General features: G+C 51.0%; 1 protein-coding gene across 2 annotated transcripts in view; it reads right to left on the reverse strand.

The window, feature by feature from the left end:
* The window catches only part of nav1a (neuron navigator 1a), a 74536-nt gene that overhangs the window by 6722 nt on the left and 41821 nt on the right, over positions 1 to 25993 (reverse strand). The window contains exons 6-26 of one of the 2 annotated variants that reach the window (XM_035381555.1): positions 23188 to 23229; positions 22903 to 23057; positions 21720 to 21893; positions 21082 to 21134; positions 19816 to 19839; positions 19106 to 19183; positions 17628 to 17711; positions 15515 to 15626; positions 14524 to 14645; positions 12293 to 12483; positions 11990 to 12161; positions 11098 to 11293; positions 10349 to 10446; positions 9809 to 9904; positions 9100 to 9268; positions 6304 to 6539; positions 4003 to 4157; positions 3804 to 3875; positions 2575 to 2771; positions 1533 to 1651; positions 604 to 801 (exon numbers count right to left, since the gene is read on the reverse strand). In XM_035381555.1, the coding sequence (XP_035237446.1) occupies positions 604 to 801; positions 1533 to 1651; positions 2575 to 2771; positions 3804 to 3875; positions 4003 to 4157; positions 6304 to 6539; positions 9100 to 9268; positions 9809 to 9904; positions 10349 to 10446; positions 11098 to 11293; positions 11990 to 12161; positions 12293 to 12483; positions 14524 to 14645; positions 15515 to 15626; positions 17628 to 17711; positions 19106 to 19183; positions 19816 to 19839; positions 21082 to 21134; positions 21720 to 21893; positions 22903 to 23057; positions 23188 to 23229 (2743 nt within the window). The remainder of the gene's footprint in view (positions 1 to 603; positions 802 to 1532; positions 1652 to 2574; positions 2772 to 3803; positions 3876 to 4002; positions 4158 to 6303; positions 6540 to 9099; positions 9269 to 9808; positions 9905 to 10348; positions 10447 to 11097; positions 11294 to 11989; positions 12162 to 12292; positions 12484 to 14523; positions 14646 to 15514; positions 15627 to 17627; positions 17712 to 19105; positions 19184 to 19815; positions 19840 to 21081; positions 21135 to 21719; positions 21894 to 22902; positions 23058 to 23187; positions 23230 to 25993) is intronic. The other variant, XM_035381556.1, reaches the window with a different exon arrangement.

Below are 25993 nucleotides of genomic sequence, written 5' to 3' on the forward strand. Positions count from 1 at the left end.
ATGAAGGCTCAAGTACAGGGTCATATTCAGTTTATCTAACAAATTCTTACATGTTGTTACAAATCCTTTATAAACAAAGCTTAAGAATCTGGTTCCTCTCACTGAGTTCAAAGCTATTGTTAGGGCTATGGAAACAAAGTCACTTGGAAATTGTTGTTGCTTTGAATAAGCAGCTTTTGACTGTACTTTGTGTTTCTGCTCTTGTATTGCTCTCTCATTCCTCTATCATGCTTTCACACATTTGCTTTGGATATATGTTTTTATGTTTATGGTTTTATATTGTCTGTAACTTTTTGTGCTGCTGCCTTCTTGGCCAGGTCTCCCTTGAAAAAGAGATTTTTTAATCTCAACGGGACTAACCTAGTTAAATAAAAGTTTAAAAAAACAAAAAAACAAGTTTCCCAGTTTTTTTAATTTACATCCAGTTAGTTAGTCATGTACCTTTCACTATTTAGCTACCCTGTTCTCATCCATGCTGGACTAACAGTATGACTAACGATAAAAACCTCAGGCCCATAACATGGGGAGGCCCGAGAAAGACCATGTGCTGCTGCGAAAGCCCTGTGACATCAGCTATGACATCAGCGTTTGAGAGCGACTCACCAGCGGGTCGGAGTCGAGGGAGCTTGGCGGGGTCTCCTTGGCGACCCTCTCCTCGGGGGGCTGGCCGGTGCTGCCCGGGCCCACGCTGGGAGGGGGCAGGTGGAAGAGTTTGGCCTGGTCCTGCTGGGCAGAGGGCCAGGGTAGCGTGCCCCTCACCCACTCCACCGGATCCTCCCAAACGGCCTTCTGACCGTGCACCTGTGACACCAGGACAGGACAGCATGGTCACATGACTGGACCTGACAAAGCTCCAAAGTAATAGTCACTTACCCAGAGAGACCTCCATCACTATCCAGAGAGACCTCCATTGCTATCCAGATGAGACCTCCAGCACTATCCAAAAAGGTCTCCATCACTATCCAGATACAAGCTCCATCACTACTCAGATGAGACCTCCATCACTACCCAGATGAGACCTCCATCACTATCCAGATGAGACCTCTGTCACTATCCAGAAAATATCTCCATCACTATCCAGATGAGACCTCCACCACTACCCAGATGAGACCTCCATCACTATCCAGATGAGACCTCCAGCACTACCCAAAAAAGGTCTCCATCACTATCCAGATACGACCTCCATCACTATCCAGATGAGACCTCCATCACTATCCAGATGAGACCTCCAGCAGAATAATAACAATAACAATAATAATAACAATACATGTACTTGTATAGCACCTTTTCATACATGAATTGCAGCATAACGTGCTTCAGTAGAGACAAAGCATGTGTAAAATAACCCCTTTGATAACAATAAAAGGCTAGAAAGAACAAAAAAAAAAGAGAAAATATCAGTTTACTGAGACAGTAGACAATTAAGAAAACAAAACAAAAAATAAAAGAAACAATGAAACACTCGCACACTGTGTCCGTTTGCGTTAGCGCCCTGCGCTAGCTGGCCGCTGCCATGGCGGGCGGTACCGTACCTTGATGCCGTCCTTGGCGCCCTCCTGCAGGTAGGGGATGATGGAGTGGTTCCACAGGTCGATGAACCAGGAGCGGAACTCCTCCACCGTGACCGGGCATGACAGGAAGAAGCAGGGGCCTGCACACAAGTTCAAAAACCACACTCACCACGCAATAGCCAATAACCTTCCTTAAAAAAACCACACTCAACACACGATAGCCAATAACCTTCCTTAAAAAAACCACACTCATCACGCGATAGCCAATAACCTTCCTTTAAAAAAACCATACTGAGGGCTGCTAGATGATTTGTCCTGTTAAGGCACTGTTCTAGTGCATGAATCGGCACTATGACCTGGTATCTAGTCCAGGCCATAGGCACTGTTCTAGGGCATGAATGGGCACCATGGTCTGGTATCTAGTCCAGACCGTTCCAGTACCAGCTGTAGCAGCAGCCCTGCAGGACGATGCACAGACTGCCCTAGCGTTGCCCGGGGAAGGGAGGATTTCAGTCGACAGCTCCTCATCAGGCACCACTGACCTGTGCTGTTGGCTTTAGCGCAGATGTTAATAAACACATGAAGTGTCTTTTACCTGAGCATTCCAAACTAAAATAAACACCATAATGACCACATGACAGTCAAGGAGCTCTGTCAACCACTCAAGCTTCTTCCAAACAGAACCCACGATGACCACAAGAACCAGAATGGCCTGTACAAACCATTTGGCTCCTTCCACACAATCCACACCAACCCACTTTAGTCTGAAAAGTGTTTGAGTGAAAGGGGAAAAAAATGTAACTATTGGCAGTATAACTGGCCCGAATTCACACTCCCAATCTGATTAGGGCTCCAGTCAAAATAAAAAATCCAGTCTGGCATCACCCCTCTTACCCGTCCAAGACAAATTCCAGTAACCGACGTAAGTGTGCAGACTCTTATTACTTTCTCCTCACACATATCGACTCTTGGCGAGCACTGCCAAAACAAACAGGCTTAGACTCTGCAGAGCAGAGAATCAGAGCCGCGTCACGCTCTCTGTTCGAACGCCCTGAGCCCGTACCGATGAGGAAGTCGGAGGTGCTGTGCTTCTCCAGGAAGGTGTGCAGGTGGTACCACAGCTCGGGCACCCAGTCCAGCACCCGCAGGACCTCCGCGCTGCGCGGGCCGCCCTCCGTCTCCGACTCCGTCAGCTTCCGGTGCAGGTACCGCAGCAGGAACCCGTTGGCCGGCTCCACGTTATTGGAGAACGTCACCATCCTGGGGAGCGAGGAGGAGGGAGGAGGGGGGAGGGAGGAGAGGGGAGGAGGGAGGAGGGAGGGAGGAGAGGAGAGAGGAGGATGGAGGAGAGGGAGGAGAGAGGAGAGAGGAGGAGGGAGGGAGGAGAGGAGAGAGGAGGAGGGAGAAGAGAGGAGAGAGGAGGAGGGAGGAGAGAGGAGAGAGGAGGATGGAGGACAGGGAGGAGAAGGAGGAGAGAGGACAGAGGAGGAGAGGGAGGAGAGAGGAGGATGGAGGAGAGAAGAGAGAGGAGAGAGGAGGAGGGAGGAGGAGGGAGGAGGGAAGCATAAGTCACAGGCCAGAGAGAGCTCTGAGTGCACCCATCTGCTCAGCCTTCAGTGAGCACTCAATTTAGTCCTTGGAAATAACCACTGTGTACTTAATTGTTTTAATCAATGAATTGGATAATTAATGACTTAAATTAATCATTGAAGTGCAGAAACACACCAAAAACCAGCAGACACAAGCCTGTCAGGACTGGTGTTTGTGATCCCTGATTTAGAAAATGATCTTTTAATTAAAATATAATAATAATAATAAAAATAAAAGTAATAATAATAATAATAATAATAATAATAACATGTTTGTATAGCATATTATCCCTCACTAAAAAGTAACTAAGTCAAAGACAAATTGTTAAAACTATCAAAAAAGACCTAGGACTAGAAGTTCACTGCAAACAGTACGATAAAGTATGATTGAAGACCAGCAGTACAGATAAAGAACCCATCTGCAACACAATCTAAACAGCATGAAATTAAAACTATTCCACAATAAAGTCAGAAGCAGGCATAAATGGAGAACTAGTGTGGCCTTCTTGGCCACTTCCCGTGGCTACAGTGTTCTTAGTGCCCCTGCAAAACCAAAAAAAGGTTTCCAGGTTCCTCGTGCACAAAGCGTGGAACACTGGCCCATTTCAATAAAAGAAGAACAAAAAACACAGGTGGGGATTTAAAGAAGTGTTGCATAAAGACCGTTTCTTCCACTGTGGACAGTTGCATCACATGCAAGTACCTGAAGCTCAGATGCAGGCCATGGTTGGGAGTCATCTTCACCGGCTGGTTGGTCGTTCCGATGATGTATGGACTGAGAAGGGAGGGGGAAACGATAAACACGTTTTAAAGACAGATTCATAACCACCGTAAATCCTGACATTGCGAACCGTTCCATTTAACCTCTCCCCTCAGTCTGTAAACATGCCACGGTGGCTCACCATTTATGGTACTTGCAGGTGAGGGCACCGTTGACAAGCTCGCTGATGGAGGAGGAGTCACTCAGGTCATCCAGGACTACAACCAATGGGACGTCTCCTGTGCTGGTCTCCCGGTCAATCTGATTGGCCAGGTTGGACAGGTACAGCTGAAGGTCCTGAGAGCCAAGATGAAGAACAATGAGTGTTATCAGCACAAGAAGGTGAATCAATGAACAAAACTTCAAGACATAAGATTACTTTCATTGCCATCCAATCCAAACAAATAAATGTTCAAAATAGCTTTGGTCTGACAAATAATCTCAGCAGGAAAATGCACATTCACTGGCTAAAGTATGTCATGGAAGGTTGAAATGACTCGTACAGGGAAATTCAGGCAATAGCTGTGAGGATGTTTAAGTTAACTGAGTGAATTCCCATTCAAATGGAGCTGAACTGAAATGGACTGAATTGAAATGGAGCTGAACTGAAATGGGCTGAACTGAAATGGGTGGAACTGAAATGGGTGGAACTGAAATGGACTGAACTGAAATGGGCAGAACTGAAATGTCTGACCCAAGCTTTGTACCCCAGCACACCCTGTTCTTTCCAGAAATAATGAGACTGACAGCAGGGGAAACGTCAAGGGCTCCAAAGTCCTCCGCAGGTCAGATGGTCCCTCCTGGCCCCCGGGAGCCCCACAGGGAGTCTCTCACCTTGAAGGAGCGTTGCAGGTGACGGCGGTGCCCTAACGCTCACCTTGCAGGACTGGCGGTGCATGTTGTAGGTGACGGTGGTACCCTAACCCTCACCTTGCAGGACTGGCGGTGCATGTTGTAGGTGACGGCGGTGCCCTAACGCTCACCTTGCAGGACTGCGGTACCCTAACGCTCACCTTGCAGGACTGGCGGTGCATGTTGTAGGTGACGGTGGTGCCCTAACGCTCACCTTGCAGGACTGGCGGTGCATGTTGTAGGTGACGGTGGTACCCGAACCCTCACCTTGCAAGACTGGTGGTGCATGTTGTAGGTGACGGTGGTGCCCTAACCCTCACCTTGCAAGACCGGCGGTGCATGTTGTAGGTGACGGTGGTGCCCTAACGCTCACCTTGCAGGACTGGCGGTGCATGTTGTAGGTGATGGCGGTACCCTCACCTTGCAGGACTGGCGGTGCATGTTGTAGGTGATGGCGGTACGCTCACCTTGCAGGACTGGCGGTGCGTGGTGTAGGTGACGGCGGTGCCCTAACGCTCACCTTGCAGGACTGGCGGTGCATGGTGTAGGTGATGGCGGTACGCTCACCTTGCAGGACTGGCGGTGCATGTTGTAGGTGATGGCGGTACCCTAACGCTCACCTTGCTGGACTGGCGGTGCATGTTGTAGGTGACGGCGGTGCGCTCACCTTGCAGGACTGGTGGTGCATGTTGTAGGTGAAGGTGGTGCCCTAACGCTCACCTTGCAGGACTGGCGGTGCATGTTGTAGGTGACGGTGGTGCCCTCACCTTGCAGGACTGGCGGTGCATGTTGTAGGTGATGGTGGAACCTTAACGCTCACCTTGCAGGACTGGCGGTGCATGTTGTAGGTGACGGTGGTGCCCTAACGCTCACCTTGCAGGACTGGCGGTGCATGTTGTAGGTGATGGCGGTACCCTCACCTTGCAGGACTGGCGGTGCATGTTGTAGGTGACGGCGGTGCCCTAACGCTCACCTTGCAGGACTGGCGGTGCATGTTGTAGGTGACGGCGGTGCCCTAACGCTCACCTTGCAGGACTGGCGGTGCATGTTGTAGGTGATGGCGGTGCCCTAACCCTCACCTTGCAGGACTGGCGGTGCATGTTGTAGGTGATGGCGGTGCCCTAACGCTCACCTTGCAGGACTGGCGGTGCATGTTGTAGGTGATGGCGGTGCCCTAACGCTCACCTTGCAGGACTGGCGGTGCATGTTGTAGGTGACGGCGGTACCCTCACCTTGCAGGACTGGCGGTGCATGTTGTAGGTGACGGCGGTACCCTCACCTTGCAGGACTGGCAGTGCATGGTGTAGGTGACGGTGGTGCCCTAACGCTCACCTTGCAGGACTGGCGGTGCATGTTGTAGGTGACGGTGGTGCCCTAACGCTCACCTTGCAGGACTGGCAGTGCATGGTGTAGGTGACGGTGGTGCCCTAACGCTCACCTTGCAGGACTGGTGGTGCATGTTGTAGGTGACGGTGGTGCCCTAACGCTCACCTTGCAGGACTGGCGGTGCATGTTGTAGGTGACGGCGGTGCCCTAACGCTCACCTTGCAGGACTGGCGGTGCATGTTGTAGGTGACGGCGGTACCCTCACCTTGCAGGACTGGCGGTGCATGTTGTAGGTGACGGCGATGCCATCGCTGAGCTCGCGGCCGCTGCGCTCCACCAGGTACTCGGCCAGCCGCGAGGTGAGGTAGGTCTTCCCGGTGCCGCTGGGGCCCGACAGGATGAGGCGCCGGTGCTTCAGCAGCAGGCTGATGTAGTGTTGCATCATGGGCTTGGGGACGAGCGTCTCGAACACCAGGTTGTCCACACACTTCTCCTTCAGCCCTGAGCACAGAGGAGAGACATTAACACTGCTGCCTTAGCCCTGAACACAGAGGAGAGACATTAACACTGCTGCCTTAGCCCTGAACACAGGGGAGAGAGAAACCTTATCACTGCGACTTCAGCCCTGATCACAGAAGAGAGACATTAACACTGCTGCCTTAGCCCTGAACACGGAGGAGAGACATTAACACTGCTGCCTTAGCCCTGAACACAGGGGAGAGAGAAACCTTAACACTGCTGCCTTAGCCCTGAACACGGAGGAGAGACATTAACACTGCTGCCTTAGCCCTGAACACAGGGGAGAGAGAAACCTTAACACTGCTGCCTTAGCCCTGAACACAGAGGAGAGACAATAACACTGCTGCCTTAGCCCTGAACACAGAGGAGAGAGAAACCTTATCACTGCGACTTCAGCCCTGATCACAGAAGAGAGACATTAACACTGCTGCCTTAGCCCTGAACACGGAGGAGAGACATTAACACTGCTGCCTTAGCCCTGAACACGGAGGAGAGACATTAACACTGCTGCCTTAGCCCTGAACACAGAGGAGAGACAATAACACTGCTGCCTTAGCCCTGAACACAGAGGAGAGAGAAACCTTAACACTGCTGCCTTAGCCCTGAACACAGAGGAGAGACAATAACACTGCTGCCTTAGCCCTGAACACAGAGGAGAGACAATAACACTGCTGCCTTAGCCCTGAACACAGGGGAGAGAGAAACCTTAACACTGCTGCCTCAGCCCAGGACACGGAGGAGAGACATTAACACTGCTGCCTCAGCCCAGGACACAGAGGAGAGAGAAACCTTAACACTGCGACTTCAGCCCTGAACACAGAGGAGAGACATTAACACTGCTGCCTCAGCCCTGAACACAGAGGAGAGAGAAACCTTAACACTGCTGCCTCAGCCCAGGACACAGAGGAGAGAGAAACCTTAACACTTCTCCTTCAGCCCTGAACACAGAGAGCAGAGGTAGGAGAGAGAGGCTTTAGCACTTTGTCGTGAGAGAGATTATAGCTTTGGAATTACAAATCACATAAACTCACAAAACAAATGTGCCAGCACACCCAGTGTAAATTCAGCACATACACGGTCGAAGCAATGATGTCACAGCAGATAGAATATGAGTCTGAGGCCATTTATTTTCCACAAAAGTTCATTCACTGTGCAGAGGATAGCTGGCTAGTGCAGACTGTCGCTTAAGGACATCATTGCATGGAAGCTGAATTATACGCTACATCAAAAACAACCACTACAGGATACAGAAACAGAACACTAATATTAACGAATCACCAGCGAGATCTGAACAGATGGTTTAGAGACAGTAAATGCTCAAAAATGCTCACCAGCCAAATAAACAGAATTAAAAAAAGTTAAAAATAGATCCAGAACAGAGGCTGCATAGCTGGGATACGTGTCCTCACAGAAGAGACGTGGGTTCGGTCTGCCTGTGGCGTCTGTTGGCTGATGTTTCCCCATGATTTCACACCGCCGCTCACGACCCGAAACTTCACCGAAATTCAGCGTAAGGCGGTCGCGCCTGCACTGCGGTGCAGCTGCGGCAGCCGGGCCGTCCGCAGCGCAGCTCTCCGGCCTCAGACAGACGGGAAAGGCCTCTGGCTCGCAGCCTGCTGAGCACAGCGCCACAGGCTACGCCCACACGGCCTGTTTAGGCTGTTGCATTATGGGTGTCCTTACAGGAACGCTTGCATGTGAAAGCAGGGGCAGCTCCGGGTTAAAGAGTGGGTGTGCAGGAGGCTGTAAATACGACACAGACAGGCCGATAAGGAGGGTAGGTGGGTGGGGGAAGAAGATGGGGGATTATAGTGTTGCTACGGCAACAATACAGAGACTCGGTGCCTCAGAGAGAGGGTAGGAAGCATCAGCACCTTTACATTTGGAATAAGAACCCTGCCCCAGGCTGGTGCAGGCTCCCTGTGGACTTCATAGAACTATCTTTAATGGTTTGTAATGATGGTATTGTTCATATAATATCTGCATCACTATTCCTGACGTGTTCCAAGTTGCCCACAAACCGGCTGATAACGAAAACAGAAGGATTGGCAAAAGAAAACCCCCACGACTCTCCAAAGCAAAGCGGTAACACGCTAAAACACAGCTCCAGGAGGGAGAGAGAAGGCTGAGACTTCATGATTGAGTTGAGCTACCACACGATGAGGTAACTAAAAGACTGTGTGAACCAGCGTTCTGTCACTGATAAAGAATGAGAACTCCTCATTCTCTGTGTTTTTGAGAAGACTCCCTTCTGCTAGTTCCTCCAGTGAGGTGAGGTCAGATCATTATGCTTGACCACTACTCTGAAGATTCAGGGGTGTAATCTCGCTATGAGAGCACTGCAGCGCTACTGAATTCTGAGGTGTAGTGTAGGTCATTCAGATCCAGAGCCATTTAAAAATTCGGCAACATACTGCAGGTCCTCACTCTGAACTCTGAAATTCAGGGATGTAGGTCACGATGGCCCAACGCCATGAAACTTGGAAAATTAAGAAGGGTCGAGATTTCATGCCCGTAGTAGAGAAGATGTCTGGTTAGTCACCTTTAAGGGCCACAGTGATGCAGCAGGGGCCCTTGCCCAGGCACCAGGAGGGCGTGGTCTCCGGCCCGGCCCCGCCCATCACCCTCCTGCCCTGGTTGACGCTGTAGCTGCAGATGGAGTCCACAGACAGGCCCAGGCTGGAGGTCGGGTCCACCTTGACGATATAGTCCTGGAAACGCAAGGAGACCAACGTGAGCCCGAGCTTCAAATGAGCAGGGGAGGGGTCATATCCAGGGCAGGAAGCCAACTTTTGCACCCACTGGCCACAGTGGCTGGTGCATCCCAAAATTCACGGGCCAATTTCACCGTTATACCAGACAACTAGAAGTTTAGAATAAAACAGGACCTCTGAGTAATGGATGGTTACCAACACAGATAAAAATTACCAGCATTTGGCTAGAGGCTGGTGTTAATGTCACACCTTGCTCATATCCTTGGGCAGAGAGGCCTATAAGAGCCAGGCCTGGGTCAAATACACATTATAAAAAACTGGATGCTCGTAAAATTGGAAAAGATTCCCGCAAGATCCCTAGAGAATTTTCAAGTATATATGCTACAAACCAAAATGTGCAATCATATGAAAAATAATTATTTTCTAGACACAGATCAAAACAAAGGTGCTTCTTTCAGAATTGTCAGTAGTCTACAGTAATTCTACTGGTCACTGAGTAGTTTGACCCAGGCGTCATAAGAGAATGAAGACAGGCACCTGAAAGGCCTGGCTGACGGCCGTATCCAGGGCGACCCAGTCCGTCTTCCCGTTGATCTTCACCGTGCCGATGAAGTAGTCCTGCTGCTTCACCTCCTGGAAGAGGAGACATGGCGAACGGGCAACTGCATCAGTACGACCGAGAAAACTACACGTCAACCGCCACCTCGAAGCAGAGGCGCGTATCGCTAGCCTTCCAACGTTACGTGCAGAAACATTTTTTACTTGAATGTTGATAAGAGCTGACAAGCAACTGACGCAGCACTGACGCAGCACTGACGCAGCACTGACGCCGCACTGACGTAGCACTGACGCAGCACTGACGTAGCACTGACGCAGCACTGACGTAGCACTGACGTAGCACTGACGCAGCACTGACGCAGCACTGACGCAGCACTGACGCAGCACTGACATAGCAAGCCGGGTAAACTACCCCAACCTCCCAAACGACAGCCTTGCTAATATGTACGGTGTACAGCAATGGCAGAGCAGCTGCCCCAAAAAAAGGGGGGGGGGGGGGGGAGAACCCGGAATACTGACGTCTTTGAAAAGTCGCTGGTCCGGCAGGCGCACCACCACCCGCAGGAGCACGTCGTCCCTGCCGAGGGGGGCGCTCAGCGCCTCCACGGGGGAGAAGTCTGCGGGAGGAGAGAGGGCAAGAGCGTCAGGGGGGAGGAGAGCCTCGATACACTCACAGTCAAACCTCTGAGTACCCCTGAGCCTCAGAGGTCCACCTGCTGGGAACCATTTAAATCATCCTGCATCTGGCTGTTTAACACAGATCTGTACACGGACCAGGTGGGGGAATGAGTAAAGCTGAGGCACGATTCGAGACCAGGGTGGACCCAGGCCTAAGCATTTTACCCCCATAACTGCCTACATTGGACTACCAATGAAAACAACCCTTTAGACCACTAATCGACCAACCTAATATGAGTTAAATGCATCACGATTGCCACGAATGTCCGTACTTGTATATAACATAACGTAACATAACATAATGATGAGAACAGGCCATTTAGCCCAAAAATGCTCACCATTTTCCTGACTAAATTAGTGCTCTGATTTCTTACAGACTAGAGTATCTAATACCGTATCAAGCCTAGTCTTGAAAATCCCCAGAGTTTCTGCCTGTACTACATGACCTGGCAGGCTATTCCACACATTGACTACTCTTCTTTACCCCTAATAAACAAACACATCAAACAGATGTAAAGTGTGGGCTGGTTTAAACTGGTTCTGATAAGATCCTGGGTCAGCGTTAAAAACAGGTTCTGACAGAGACTCACCAGGATGGTTGCTGTCGTTGAGGCTCATGCTGAAGGACTTGGTGAGGGACATGTTGAGGGATTGCCGTGGCGACGAGCCCAGCAGGGACGTTAGGCCCGACGGTTGGGAGGTGGAGGTGGGGGGGCCGCTGGGGGGTTTGCCACCCGTCCCCGTCTTCAGCTGGTCGTTCTCCGCCTTCAGGTTCTCTACAGTCATCTGAGGGGTAAAGAGTCGGGGCTTACAGAGGGCACAGCAGCCTGCTGCACATGAACACTCACACAATCAAAATGGAGTCTTCATAGCTAATAATAAAAACATCATATGTGCTACATTGCAAACGATTCCTTTAGAAAGAGATTTTTTTACTGATGGAATTATAAAATAATAGGTGAAATTAGAGGGGCCATAGGTTCTGAAAGAGTGTTCATACTGTCATTGAAACCAAACCACTAACTTATTAGCCCAGGTGCTTAAAGGCGTGTTCCTCTCCACGGTTCGGGGCCGAGACAGAGAGCATTTATTCCTGAGTTTTCGTTCGTCAGAGCACACAAAACGAAAGTAAACTGCCACTGAAAAGCAGGAGGAGCTGGTCAGCTATGAGCGGCTAGCTGAAAAGCTGTCGGTGGGATTTACTGCCTTTTGTCTTTGTTATTTTAGCTTGTTGTTTTAAGTTCATTGTTTCTGCCGGAACGTGTGAGGGGGAAGGTGTTTGATTTATTTAATTTCGTGTTGGTGTGGGTGCGCTCTCTCTCTCTCTCCATGCGGCAACCAAGGGTCCACTCCCAGAACTAACGTGACTCCCTCCCAGGGGTGTCACCCCAATGTGGGACATGTGCTTAAGGGAAAGCATGGAAGAACTTACAGTAAGTACGTATTTACAGTGGACGTAATTAAGAGCGCACCCCCCCCCACCTGCATGCTGTTCATAGCGTCCCGCAGCTGCTCCAGCTGGTGGGCGGAGTTAAGAGCCTCCAGCCGGATGTCCGTCAGCTTCATCTCCTTCTCCCAGAGTTCCGAGCGCAGGTCCGACACCATCTTCTCCTCGTTCTCCTCGTTCTCCTGCTCCTCGGAACCCTCGAAGATCCTGCGAGAGGGAGGGACGGAGGGAGGGAGGGAGAGAGGGTTTGGGGCCCATCGGTCACGTCTCCCCTTGACCCCGTAAACCCCGAGAACGCAAATCCGTTCCCCAAAATCCGGAGAGCGGCGGAAACTCACGCGGAGGAAGAGGAGGAGGCGGAGGCGCAGGGCTCGAGGGAGAGCGGCGGGTCGTCCCCGCCCTCGTGGGACAGTTTGGGGGAGGAGGGGGCCGAGGAGGTGGGGGTGGCGATCTCCTCGATGTCGGAGTACGAGGTGGCGGACTTGGGCCCCTTCTTAATGCTGAAGGCCTTGTTGAAGGAGCTCCTCAACTAACGGAGAGAGGCAGAAAGAAGAACTGAATCAGCTGTGGTGGGAAAAAAAACCCAGATGTGCAACTGTAAAATAGCCACCTTGGACAAGACAACTTGACGTTTCTGCTTAAAGACAGACCATAAAGCTGACCGTGGACTATAAAGTGAAAAAGCCTTATAAGTTATACAGTACATAACTGTAAAAACAATTTAAGAAACAATGACGCGTGTTCTGAGAATCTATACAGGACGGGCTGATCAGTCGGTGCATTTCAGCCAAGTCGAGCGCTCGCGGCGGAAGCTCTCAGAGGAGGAAGACGGAAAGGTGGGTTAATGGAGCAGAAATAGGTCAGCAGGGACGAGAGCGAGGAGGCCGCTGCCCGGCCGCCCAATCCTGAGAGGAGTCACCTTGACTCCGCCCAAGAAAACCTGGCTGAAATTTTCCAGATTTTGAGGGAAGGCTGAACATGACGGAGAGTGTGTGTGTGTGTGTTTACGTGTGTGTGTGCGTGTGTGTGTGTGTTTATGTGTGTGTGTGTGTGTTTACGTGTGTGTGTGCGTGTGTGTGTGTGTTTATGTGTGTGTGTGTGTGTTTACGTGTGTGTGTGCGTGTGTGTGTGTGTTTATGTGTGTGTGTGTGTGTTTGTGTGTGTGTGTGTGTGTGTGTGTGTGTTTATGTGTGTGTGTGTGTGTGTGCGTGTGCGTGTGTGTTTATGTGTGTGTGTGTGTGTTTGTGTGTGTGTGTGTGTGTGTGTGTGTGTTTATGTGTGTGTGTGTGTGTTTGTGTGTGTGTGTGTGTGTGTGTGTGTTTATGTGTGTGTGTGTGTGTGTGCGTGTGCGTGTGCGTGTGCGTGTGTGTCCGTGAGTGTCTGTGTGTGTGTGTGTGCGTGTGTGTGCGTGTGTGTCCGTGAGTGTCTGTGTGTGTGTGTGTGTGCGTGTGTGTGCGTGTGTGTCCGTGAGTGTCTGTGTGTGTGTGTGTGTGCGTGTGTGTGCGTGTGTGTGCGTGTGTGTCCGTGAGTGTCTGTGTGTGTGTGTGTGTGCGTGTGTGTGCGTGTGTGTGCGCGGTGTGTGTCCGTGAGTGTCTGTGTGTGTGTGTGTGTGTGTGTGTTTACGTGTGTGTGTGTGTTTACGTGCGTGTGTGTGTACGCGTGTGTGTGAGTGTTTGTGAGTGCTTTGTGTGCGTTGACTGTTCTCTTCTGCTCCCTTCAGTAAGATCTTAAGAGAGCTTCTAGATGTTTCCTCTTAATGGACACCCCGTCCACATCATCGTGTTCCAGTGCAATGAAACAGCATTAACAGGATGCTGCTGGTTTCAGGCTCTCAGTTTAAAAGCTCACACTACTCGTCCGCTTTGCGTCCCGCTAACGTTGCCCTGCCAAACACGGGGTCTGCTAACCGTGGTTCCCGACGCCCACAAAATAACAAGGGAGCACTAGAGAAAATGTTAACACACATGCCAAAGTTAGATAGCACTAAGGTTTAAACAAAGTTAGCAGGAGGATTAATTGGCCATTTGGAAAAGTGCCTTCGAGAGCAAACATGGTGGATGAATTACTTGACAAGGGGTGGAATTCAATCTAACCACAAAAGCAGTTCCTCTATGCTGAACTGCAGATTCAGGCAAAATGCTGTTTTTTTCGGGCACTTAATATTGAGCATAGCACAGCAAATGCATGAAATAAGACCCTTTTGGGCCCTGAAATGACTGGAACATTTGAATGGGACTTGAACTAATGTTACAGCTGATTTGATTTACTCCTCTAAAGCTAATAAACTTGCATGGCAGCGAGGCTAGATTCTACCTGGAAGAGCACGGAATGTGACTCAGGAGTGAAATTTGGCTCAATGAGACCGACATCATCATATATAACACACACCACACACACGCCATGCATACATGCACGCACACACGCACACACCTCACACGCACGCACATGCGCACACACAAACACACACACATGCACGTGAACATACTCACACGTACATCACATACGCCCACACATGCGCACACACACACACACACACACGGGAATCTCTCGCAGTGTGAAGGCTGCTCACCCAGCTCTTCTTCTTCTTCTTCTTGGCGTCGGTGTCCTTGCAGCTGCCCACGCTGGAGTGGCTGGTGATGCTGTTGAGGCTGGAGATGCTCTCTGACGAGTTCTGTCTCTTTATCCGCAGCTCTGGGGAATGGAGGGGGGGTGAGGGAGAGACCATCATCATCCTCGTCATCATATCCATAAATCACCACCATAACTGACCCTGTCATCATAACCATCAATCACCGCTATCATTGACCCTGTCATCATAACCATCAATCACCACTGTCACTGACCCTGTCATCATAACCATCAATCACCACTGTCACTGACCCTGTCATCATCAATCACCACTGTCACTGACCCTGTCATCATTAATCACCACCGTTACTGACCCTGTCACCATATCCATCAATCACCACTGTCACTGACCCTGTCATCATCAATCACCACCATGACTGACCCTGTCACCATATCCATCAATCATCACTATCACTGACCCTGTCATCAACAATCACCACTATCACTGACCCTGTCACCATATCCATCATTCACCACTATCACTGACCCTGTCATCATCAATCACCACCGTTACTGACCCTGTCACCATATCCATCAATCACCACTATCACTGACCCTGTCATCATCAATCACCACTATCACTGACCCTGTCACCATATCCATCAATCACCACTACCACTGACCCTGTCACCATATCCATCAATCACCACTATCACAGACCCTGTCACCATATCCATCAATCACCACTATCACAGACCCTGTCATAATCAATCATCACTATCACTGACCCTGTCACCATATCATCAATCACCACCGTTACTGACCCTGTCACCATATCCATCAATCATCACCGTCACTGACCCTGTCATCATCAATCACCACTGTCACTGACCCCGTCATCATGGCTGCATGGCCTATCCTTCATCATTACATATTCATGTATTCCTATGATGTCTGCGGGGCTGTGACGCTTTATTTTTTTGGGGTCCTACCTTTGGGGGCGATGTCGGGGTTGTTGAGGGCCCCGTGGATGACGGCCTGTGCCTCAGTGTTTTTGGTCTTCAGGAGCTCGATGGTCTCACGCAAGTCCCCCAGCTCGTTGTCCTGCAGGGACAAGAGGCCCATGGTCAGAGCTCCACCCACAAGCTCAGCCTCTGAGCTCCACCCACAAGCTCTGCCCCAAAGCTCCGCCCCTGAGCTCCGCCTCTGAGCTCTGCCCCAAAGCTCCGCCCCCGAGCTCCGCCTCAGAGCCCTGCTCCCAAGCTCCGCCCCCTCCCCCGGTGTCACTAAAAAACCCTGAGGGGTGGAGGCCAAACAGCACACATTGGAACAGGAGAGGGTAGGAGGGGCCAGGTGGTGAAGCCCAGGAAGTAACGGGAAACCTCGACCGCGCATGCCTGAGGACAAAAGAGCTTGCTGCCCGTCGAGTTCAATGTAGAAATCCAAGGTGATTTCACAACCAAAGAAAACGTCAGTTTTTTGTGATGATGAATTTCATTATGTGTAGCAGGTCGGGAAACAATGGTCGTTTTGGTCCAGAAATTTTTGGCAAAATATTTATTGAAGCTTGGATATTTTATTACATATTGTGTATTTTCATATGAAACGTAACGTGCGTTAACCACGTTTCAGAATAACATCGGGGACGTTCTATTTTCCCTTCAAAAGTCTGATATTCCCCATTCACCTTATTGGGAGCTCCAGTGTTTTGCCCTCAGTATGCGCAGTACAGGCTTACTTCCAGGACTTCACAAGCTTAGCTTAGCTGAAGGCGTGCTAGCCTGTCTAGTTAAATATGCACGTCTATGGTGGAGGGCTTTCTCCCGGCTGAGGGTGTGATCGTTCACAGGCGCGTGAGTCCCTTCGTGGTGCACGCGGATGAGCTTTAAGAGGAGGCCGCCGGGGGGGCTGGGGGGGGGGGGGGGTCGTTTTCGGGTCGCTGCGCTAACACAGCTCACGCTCAGACAAAGACCTCCTCGCTGGCAGTCTAGACTCTTCCATTACCCGGGAGCGACGAGGCAGAAATGGCGGAGGAGGGAAAGAAAGCCAGCACCCGCTAATGAACCCGGACTGCACAGCCGAAGAGATGACTGCGCAGCCGTGGAGATGACTGCGCAGCCGAGGAGATGACTGCGCAGGAATACTGGAATTATTCTCCCGCTCCTGCCCCAGCCCCCGACACCCCGACACCTGCTGTCATACTGTGCCCCACCCCACCCCACTCCCCGACACCCCCACACCTGCCGTCATACCCCGGCCTGTCTGCGACATGGCGACGTTAGGGAACATATCCTCCTAAATATGGAAATACTGACCTTCAGACCCCAAACGTGTCGACCAGGGGCAGAGGGATTCGATTGGCTCAAAACCGCGCGTGTAAAGACCGCGTACACTCGACCGTAGCTGGACAGAGCCCAGCAACGGAGCCCAACGCTCACTGGCCTGGGACGTTTGTGTTTGGGTTCCCAACATCGGTATCTCCCCGTTAATTAGGATCAGCCTCATTCCTGGGGGGGGGGCCCTTGAGCGGCGACAGAAAAGCACAACCTGACGAGCTACGGCCCAGTTCGGGATTCCCGTGGTCTCTCCAGCACCCCCCCACCCACCCAAAAGCTCGGGACCCTCTCCTGCATCCGGTGCGTTAATGTCTGAATCTGGGTCACGCGAAGCTATGAAAACATTGACCCAGAATGCACTGGGGCGCAGCTGCGCAACTCGGTTGGAGGTGTGGAGAGCGCTTGCAGATATTCAGGTGTCTGCGGTTAGGCTGCGGGGGGGGGGGGGGGGGGGGGTTAAACTCCCCGGGGAAAATCACACGCACGCGTCACAGCTGCGGACACGCTCAGAAGGGGCGGGAATCAAAGGCGTACGCGGGGGGGGGGGGCGGGGATTTCCGTGCGGCGCTTTTACGAGGCCGTGCTCAAACCCCGTCACGGGTCCTTCGGTTCCCCCTCCCCCCACGCTGATCAAAGCGGATGAACATTACCACCCCCCCCCCCCCCCCCCCCCCCCACCCGGCTGGGTAGCTGCAGCCAGGCGGACGATTGACAGTGCATGGCCCCTCCCCCTTCGACTGCGAGGTGAGGAAGAGCGACGGAGGCGTACCTTCTGATCGGCGCTGACGGACAGGGACTGCAGCCGCGTGGTCATGAGGGCCAGGCTCTGCTCGAAGGCGGCCACCAGGTTCGCCTGAGCAAAAAGAGGAGGGAAGACGTGAGGCCCGGGAAGACTGGTAGAGGAGAGATAGGGGCAGGGCTGAGAGGAGAAGGGGGCGGGGCTGAGAGGACAAGGGGGCAGGGCTGAGAGGAGAGGAGGTGGGATAAAGGGAAGGGGGCGGAGCTGAGAGGACAAGGGGGCAGGGCTGAGGGGAGAGGAGGTAGGATATTGGGAAGGGGGTGGGGCTGATGAGAGAAACACTAAAAATACTAAAATCTTACAATGAAATCACCAAAAAAATATTTCTGAAGTCCTCCCCCTCCCCAAAGCACGAAGGCTTGTCTGTCTCTTGCCCACAGGTAAGAAGGCAAGCTAATGCTCTGGGTCAGAATGCAGATTTAACCACCGCACAATGCATTCGGAGTGTTGGGTTGTCAGCATCAGGCACATTAATCACTAGCTATTGCGCCTCCAGTGTCTTAGCGGTGTTACTGAAGGAAAAAAAAAACACCACAAATCATAGCTAAATTATTTCCTGGAATGAACAGTTCCCTCCTTCATCAAAAGCACAGAGTAGGACCGTACATGCTCTGAGGGTACAGATTGCATTAGTCCGCGCTGTGGAAGTGATTAATATCATCTCTCACGCCCCAAAAAAGCCTGTCATGCACCCTGGAACAAGGGATTTTTTTCTTTTTTTGTTTCCCCACACAAATTAACAGCTTGCGTCCAGGACAGAAATGTCACAAGTTCCCAACGTCAGGTAAACAAAATTCAGACCTTCAATTACAAGACAGACTGAACAAGAGGTGGGTAACACAGATACATATGCTGGCGCACACACACAGAGGTGGGTAACACACAGATACGCACGTTGGCACACACACACACACACAGAGGTGGGTAGCACACAGATACGCATGTTGGCACACACACACACACACAGAGGTGGGTAGCACACAGATACATACATTGGCAGACACACACAGAGGTGGGTAGCACACAGATACATACATTGGCAGACACACACAGAGGTGGGTAGCACACAGATACATACATTGGCAGACACACACAGAGGTGGGTAGCACACAGATACATACATTGGCAGACACACACAGAGGTGGGTAGCACACAGATACGTACATTGGCACACACACACACACACACACAGAGGTGGGTAACACACAGATACGTACGTTGGCACACACACACACACACACACACAGAGGTGGGTAACACACAGATACGTACGTTGGCACACTCACACACACAGAGGTGGGTAACACACAGATACGTACGTTGGCACACACACAGAGGTGGGTAACACACAGATATGTACGTTGACACACACACACACAGAGGTGGGTAGCACACAGATACGTACGTTGGCACACACACACAGAGGTGGGTAGCACACAGATACGTACGTTGGCAGAGAGCTGGGTGGTCAGGTTGGCCACTTTCTCCTGCGAAGACTCCAGCTCCCGCCTCAGCTTGCGGATTTGCTGCCGAAAGAAACAAACAGGAGTCCGTCAGTCACTTACCGCCTCTCTCTCACAGCACCCCACTGGCCTGTGGCCCCAGCGAAGCACAACGCAAGACCAGCGCGGGCAGCGATCCTTCACACCGGAGGAGCTCAGATCCAGACCCCATTTGTGTTCAACATAATGACTGATGACTACTTTCAAAGAGCAAAGAGTTCAATGTTCTGTAGTAGCATGAATCAGGATATGCAGACGTGCTAAATTTTATTATTTAAAGAAAAACAAATATAAAAATGAAGGATGGGTGGAACGGTATGATGGGAGCTGAAGCCATGAATGAATTCAGCCACTGGAGCGCTGAAAAAGAAAGGATGAGGAAGATGAAGGATGTAGAAGGGAGGAGAGACAAAGAGAGAGAGGCGGCAAGATTGCGCCCGTCGGCCAAAATCTTGACGAAGGCAAGGAGACGTTCACACGACAATACAAAAGGTAGAGAAGTAGGAGCACAACAGGCCAGGGAGTGGAGACCGTGTGCGCCCCCTACTGACGCCAGAGGGGATGACTACCCTGGAGCAGGGAAAGACCGGATAAGGTGAGGATGAGAAATGGATGGGGTGGGGGCCGTGCGGGGGGGTTAGACAGAAGGAACTTACCTCTCCCTGTATCCTCTCTTCAGCCTGATAGAGCATGCGGGACAGAGAAAAAGAGAGAGAGAGAGAGAGAGAGAATAACAGAGAGAGAGAGAGAGTAAGGCTCTACTGCTAGAGCAGGGTGAGGGTCAGAACTGCAGCCTACAGCAATAGCGAGGTTAAACAGTAATGAGGGGGCGGAGCCGAGTCAAGGAGGGGGAGGGGCTGAGTCAAGAAGAGGGAGGGGCTGAGTCAAAGAGGGGGAGGAGATGAGTCTCAGAGTGGGAGGAGCTGAGACAAAAAGAGGGAGGGGCAGAGTCAAAGAGGGGGAGGAGATGAGTCTCAGAGTGGGAGGAGCTGAGACAAAAAGAGGGAGGGGCAGAGTCAAAGAGGGGGAGGAGCTGAGTCAAGGAGGGGGAGGAGCTGAGCCAAAGAGGGGGAGGAGCAAAGTCAAAGAGGGGGAGGGGCTGAGTCAAGAAGAGGGAGGGGCTGAGTCAAAGAGGGGGAGGAGTTGAGTCAAGAAGAAGGAGGAGCTGAGTCAAGAAGAGGGAGGGGCTGAGTCAAAGAGGGGGAGGAGATGAGTCTCAGAGTGGGAGGAGCTGAGACAAAAAGAGGGAGGGGCAGAGTCAAAGAGGGGGAGGAGCTGAGTCAAGGAGGGGGAGGAGCTGAGCCAAAGAGGGGGAGGAGCAAAGTCAAAGAGGGGGAGGGGCTGAGTCAAAGAGGGGGAGGAGTTGAGTCAAGAAGAAGGAGGAGCTGAGTCAAGAAGAAGGAGGAGCTGAGTCAAAGAGGGGGAGGAGCTGAGTCAAGAAGAAGGAGGAGCTGAGTCAAAGAGGGGGAGGAGCTGAGTCAAGGAGGGTGAGAGGTTAGGGGGCAGAGAAGAGAAGGCGAAGGGGGGCATTGTGCACCTGTTCATTTGTAGAAAAGCCTGTTTCACCTTTTCATTACTGTGTACTGGGGCACACAAGCTGTCTGCGCCTATGTATGCGTGCACGTCATATAAATGCAAACAGCACCCACGCTCATCCTGAACAGACTCTAAATGGACTCTGGTGCAGACGAGCGTGAGACTGTGATGCACTTTTGCAAACTTCGGTCGGTGACTCAGAGGGGCTTTGAGGGGAGCAGCGAGGACTGAAGAACAGCAGTCCCTGCAGGCTGATCACCACGGCTGTAACACAATAACGGACGTCTGTCTCCGGTGAGGTCATCGCGCCGCCCGCTGCGTTTCAGAGGGCGTGCTCGCGGAACCTTCCGGAGTAAATCTGCCGCGGTCGGCAGGAGGCCACTCACCGAGGAATAGGTAGAGGAAGCGCTCGACGCCAGGGAGAGGACCGAGCCGTGAACTGCAGAGAGAGAGAGAGATAGAGAGAGAGGGAGAGAGGGAGAGAGAGAGAGAGAGAAAGAGGGAGAGAGAGAGAGAAAAAGAAAGAGAGGTAGAGGGAGGGAGAGGAAGAGGGAGGGAGAGAGAGAGAGAGAGGGAGAGGGGGAAAGGCAGAGGGGGAGAGAGAGGCGGAGAGAGGGAGAGAGGGAGTGAGAGGCGGAGAGAGAGAGAGAGAGAGAGAGAGAGAGGGAGAGAGAGAGAGAGAGAAAAAGAAAGAGAGGTAGAGGGAGGGAGAGGAAGAGGGAGGGAGGGAGAGAGAGAGAGGGAGAGGGGGAAAGGCAGAGGGTGAGAGAGAGGCAGAGAGAGGGAGAGAGAGGCGGAGAGAGGGAGAGATGTTATGACAGGCTTTACAGTTTTAGAAATGATGCATTTCTTTAATACTCCTCTGCCTGGGCAGCATTTTGAGGCGCACACAGTTTCTACACTGATCACAGCCCAACGAGGAGAAAGAGCCGCTCGTTTCGCTCCTGTTCACAGCCCAGAGCTCCACCGCTCGGCCTCCTGCGCCGGCTGCATCTCACCGGCTTTACTGGCGCGGGACACTCACCGTCGTCCCCGGGTTCGCGGAAGGACCCGGAGCGGATCATGCTCTTGGGCCGGTCGGCCAGGGACAGGCTGCTGCCCAGGGGGGAGGCGCCGTACAGCTCGAAGCCCGAGTCCTGGGCGGGGATGCTGTTGGACCGGGTCATTCTGGGGGGGGCGCCGTTGGGGGTGGGGGGCACTGTGGGGGACATGAGAGAAGGGGTGGAGGTGGGGGGGGGGCGTGGACGCGAAAACAGAACGTAAATTAACCAGCATCCCCAGCGCATGCAGTTTATGCAAATCAGAAACAATTATGCAAAATAATGAAACGGATTCAGTCCGCAGGGAATCACGCTGTGATGAGGGGGTTTTAAGACTCAAGGGCTGAGTCTTTCACAGGGCCTTTCACATTTGAAAGACGCCAGTTTCCACTGCATGTCCACACAATTATCCTCACAAGTTTATCGTGGTTTCACAAGCCCTACCTATGCTACGTCTAACACTATATATTCAAACGCGTTTACTACTAAAAGCATTACATCCTTCTGCAGCTACTATGGCACAAGTTGTCAGGCTTATGCTGATAAACACCATTGCTTTTCTTGTGCCACTGATGACTTGGCATAGTCATGCACTTGTGTAAGTCATTCTAAATAAGAGTGCTTAAAGGTAATGTAAACATAAATCTACACTTCTCATTATGTTTATGGGTAACTCAACATGGCCATTTCTCCCTGTATCCTGTATTTGACAAATAAATTTCAGTTTCTGACTTTAAACACGTAATTCTTGACTCGAAGGTTGCAGCATGCTCCTGCTTTTAACCTCTGCTCTGCTTTTCAAATTGCCCATCTCCCTCTCCAACTTAGCTAATGTGTGGTGAGCGTTCTGGCGCAAAATGGCTGCCGTGCATCGCCCAGGTGGGTGCTACACATTGGTGGTGGGTGAGGTGAGTTCCCACTCATCACTGTTAAGCACTTTGAGCGTTTGGAAAAGTGCTATATAAATGCAGTGATTCATTCATTCATTTTCATTCATTTGATTGTCAACTGTCTTGTTGGGTAACTTTGTGTTTTATGTCAGGTGTCCTTTGCAAAAGAGATTTCCATCTCCATGGGGTTTTTTTCCAGGTTAAAATGAAGGTTAAAAAAATGAAAAAATGAAAACCTCCCTCCGGCCCAGCAGGGGGCGCCGGGCGAGCGACTCACCCACGTTGGTGAGGGGGCCCCTGCCGGCGGAGGAGAGGGAGAAGGAGGTGGGCGACGGGAGCATCGGGGGGGTCTGCGACTCGGTCAGGCTCACGATGGTGTGGGAGTGGCGCCTCTCTTTGCTCTCCTCCTCTGATTGGGCGGAACCATAGCGACTGGGGGGGGGGGGGGGGCGGACAGGCAGGCAGGAAAAACGTTAAGCACACACAGGAAGAGACGCGGTGACATGACCAATTAAAAAGGAGGACTGGTGGAAACGACCGTGTGACGGTAAATTCAGGTCACCTCAATCCTTTCTTTGGCAGGGTGTTCCGATCCCTTTGTGAACTGCAGGTTAAAAAAAAAAGACACCGTTAGCAATTCCCAGAATGAACTAGAGTTAACTTCTGCCCTCACACACTGTACTTAATGGGGGTGGGGGGTGTCAAAGCAGCCATTGCAGTAACTAATTCATATGCACTAATTCATTTTGGACATTCTCGGCAATCAATAATCGTACAGTAAGTTTCCTTGATTGCACAATATAATAAGCCTGCCTGAATCCAACTTAGCCTTGCACAGAAGGCTTCTTTTAATTAAAAAAAATACCCTGGAGGAAAAAAATGAGATTTTCTCAATTTATTATCCACCAAATAGAATTTTTTTTTCTGGCAGCAATAAAATCTATGCTCCATCAGAGAAGAGGAGGAGCTATCTTCCCATAATCCTCCAGGGTCATGAGGCCCCTGGTATATCCTTGCCTGGTGGGGGCTGGACCATAGAGCATATATAGGAGTGGCTGAACATGGAGCGTGTGACAGACAGAGCAGTGTTGCTGGGAAACTCACTCCCACGCCTAGCTAGCCAAGTAGCTCAACTAGCTCATTCTTACCCAGGAAGTTTCCCTCCAGGGAACCTGACCCTGAACTCACAAACTGGCATGTTAACACCCCGAGATGCTACTCCTCATACAGCTCTGTCTGTCTGAATGTTAACACCCTGAGATGCTCCTCCTCATACAGCTCTGTCTGTCTGAATGTTAACACCCTGAGATGCTACTCCTCACACAGCTCTGTCTGTCTGAATGTTAACACCCTGAGATGCTACTCCTCACACAGCTCTGTCTGTCTGAATGTTAACACCCTGAGATGCTGCTCCTCATACAGCTCTGTCTGTCTGAATGTTAACACCCTTAGATGCTGCCCCTCACACAGCTCTGTCTGTCTGAATGTTAACACCCTGAGATGCTGCTCCTCACACAGCTCTGTCTGTCTGAATGTTAACACCCTGAGATGCTACTCCTCATACAGCTCTGTCTGTCTGAATGTTAACACCCTGAGATGCTACTCCTCATACAGCTCTGTCTGTCTGAATGTTAACACCCTGAGATGCTACTCCTCATACAGCTCTGTCTGTCTGAATGTTAACACCCTGAGATGCTCCTCCTCACACAGCTCTGTCTGTCTGAATGTTAACACCCTGAGATGCTATTCCTCATACAGCTGTCTGTCTGAATGTTAACACCCTGAGGTGCTACTCCTCACACAGCTCTGTCTGTCTGAATGTTAACACCCTGAGATGCTGCTCCTCATACAACTCTGTCTGTCTGAAACACAGCGGATGATTCCGGGCGGCCTGAGATTTGAACCCGTAGCTTCTTTTAGCAGACTACAGGTCCACACAAGGTCAGATTCCATCTGAACGTTAAGCGGAAGAAAATGCGAATCAGTGTGTGTTTCCATCAACTGCTGTTCTGTGAATATACTGAAGAGGGCGCAACAACGTTACGTGATCAAAAGAGGGCCAGCCCAACACGGTAATGGAGAGTTTGCAAGACACACTCACTCTTGGAAAAGAGATCATAACAGCCCTCTCTCGGTTATACATGGCTGTATTGCATGCAGCCCGGAGATGTTGAAAGGGGCATGCAGTGGTCTATTTAATGACATATTTTGCGCTTTCTGGATCAGAAGCATGTGACTTAAGTCCTCGTCACGTCGTCATTTACTGAAAAAATCTGTTTCCATTGCCCTTTATTCCTTCATTTCTTTATCGTAACGCCAACCTTTCCACCTCAGGCAAGCGCAAAAACTTTGTCGCGATATTTCGGCGTGTTTTTTCTAATTACGGCAGTTTCCACTCGGGGTTACTCACGCAAATTCTAAATTTGCATAAAAACAGCAGGATGGAAACCCCACTACAGTGCAGGCAGATGTGTGGCAGGTACACTCTCCCCTGCCCGGCCAATGGCGTGAGTTCAGATGCATGAGTCCACCCATTCATTTCACACCTCATTTCTCATCATGATTACTGTGTATATAACCTCTTCCCTATTAACAGTGAAGCATCTTGGGGACGTCTTGGTGGGATCCTGGACTCGATTCAGAAACCTCCTCCAGCAACTGCACAAAATGCATGCTGGGAGGTGACGCTCGAGCAAAAGGGGTTCCTGGGTCTGCTGTTGTTATTTCAGAATTTAGCGTGTTGCTGCTCCTGTGTCCTCCGGCAGTTTGGTGTCAAAACAAACAGCACAGAGGAAGGAAACACTATCGGGTTTATACAGATGAGGCTGCTCTGTGTTTCTCACTACAGACAAATGATTCATTCTGTTTGAGTCTGGTTCATTCCACCATCACTGACTGAATGCCTATTCTGGTGGCTAGTAGGACAAGATATATATACACAAGTCTGTGGGTTCAGCAACACATTACTGGGCCACTAATACTAGTAAAAATGTGATACTCTGACAGTGAGAACTATATTGCCATTTTCCACTGGATGATGCAGTGTTGCAAAGAGTATCTCCAAACCAATGAACTAAAGCAGAACATCAGAGACCTGTCATGCTTACTACTGGCCCCAGTGGATTAGGCCAAAGGCACACACTGAGGAAACTGTGTCATGTAATAAGATGCAGTATCTGGTCTGGTCAACAGGTGGAGCCACCTCCCACAGAGCCTCTGCACAGTGAAGGTAGGAGTGGTCACAGCAGTGCTAAGGCACGGTCAGAGCAGGAAACTGACCCAGGAACAGAGGCCATTACAATTAAGGGTTAGGGTTAAAGTACAGGGATATGGTTAGGTTTCAGGTTAGGGTTAAGGTGAAGGGAGAT

This window comes from Anguilla anguilla, chromosome 11, assembly GCF_013347855.1.
Source record: "Anguilla anguilla isolate fAngAng1 chromosome 11, fAngAng1.pri, whole genome shotgun sequence".
NCBI lineage: Eukaryota > Metazoa > Chordata > Actinopteri > Anguilliformes > Anguillidae > Anguilla > Anguilla anguilla.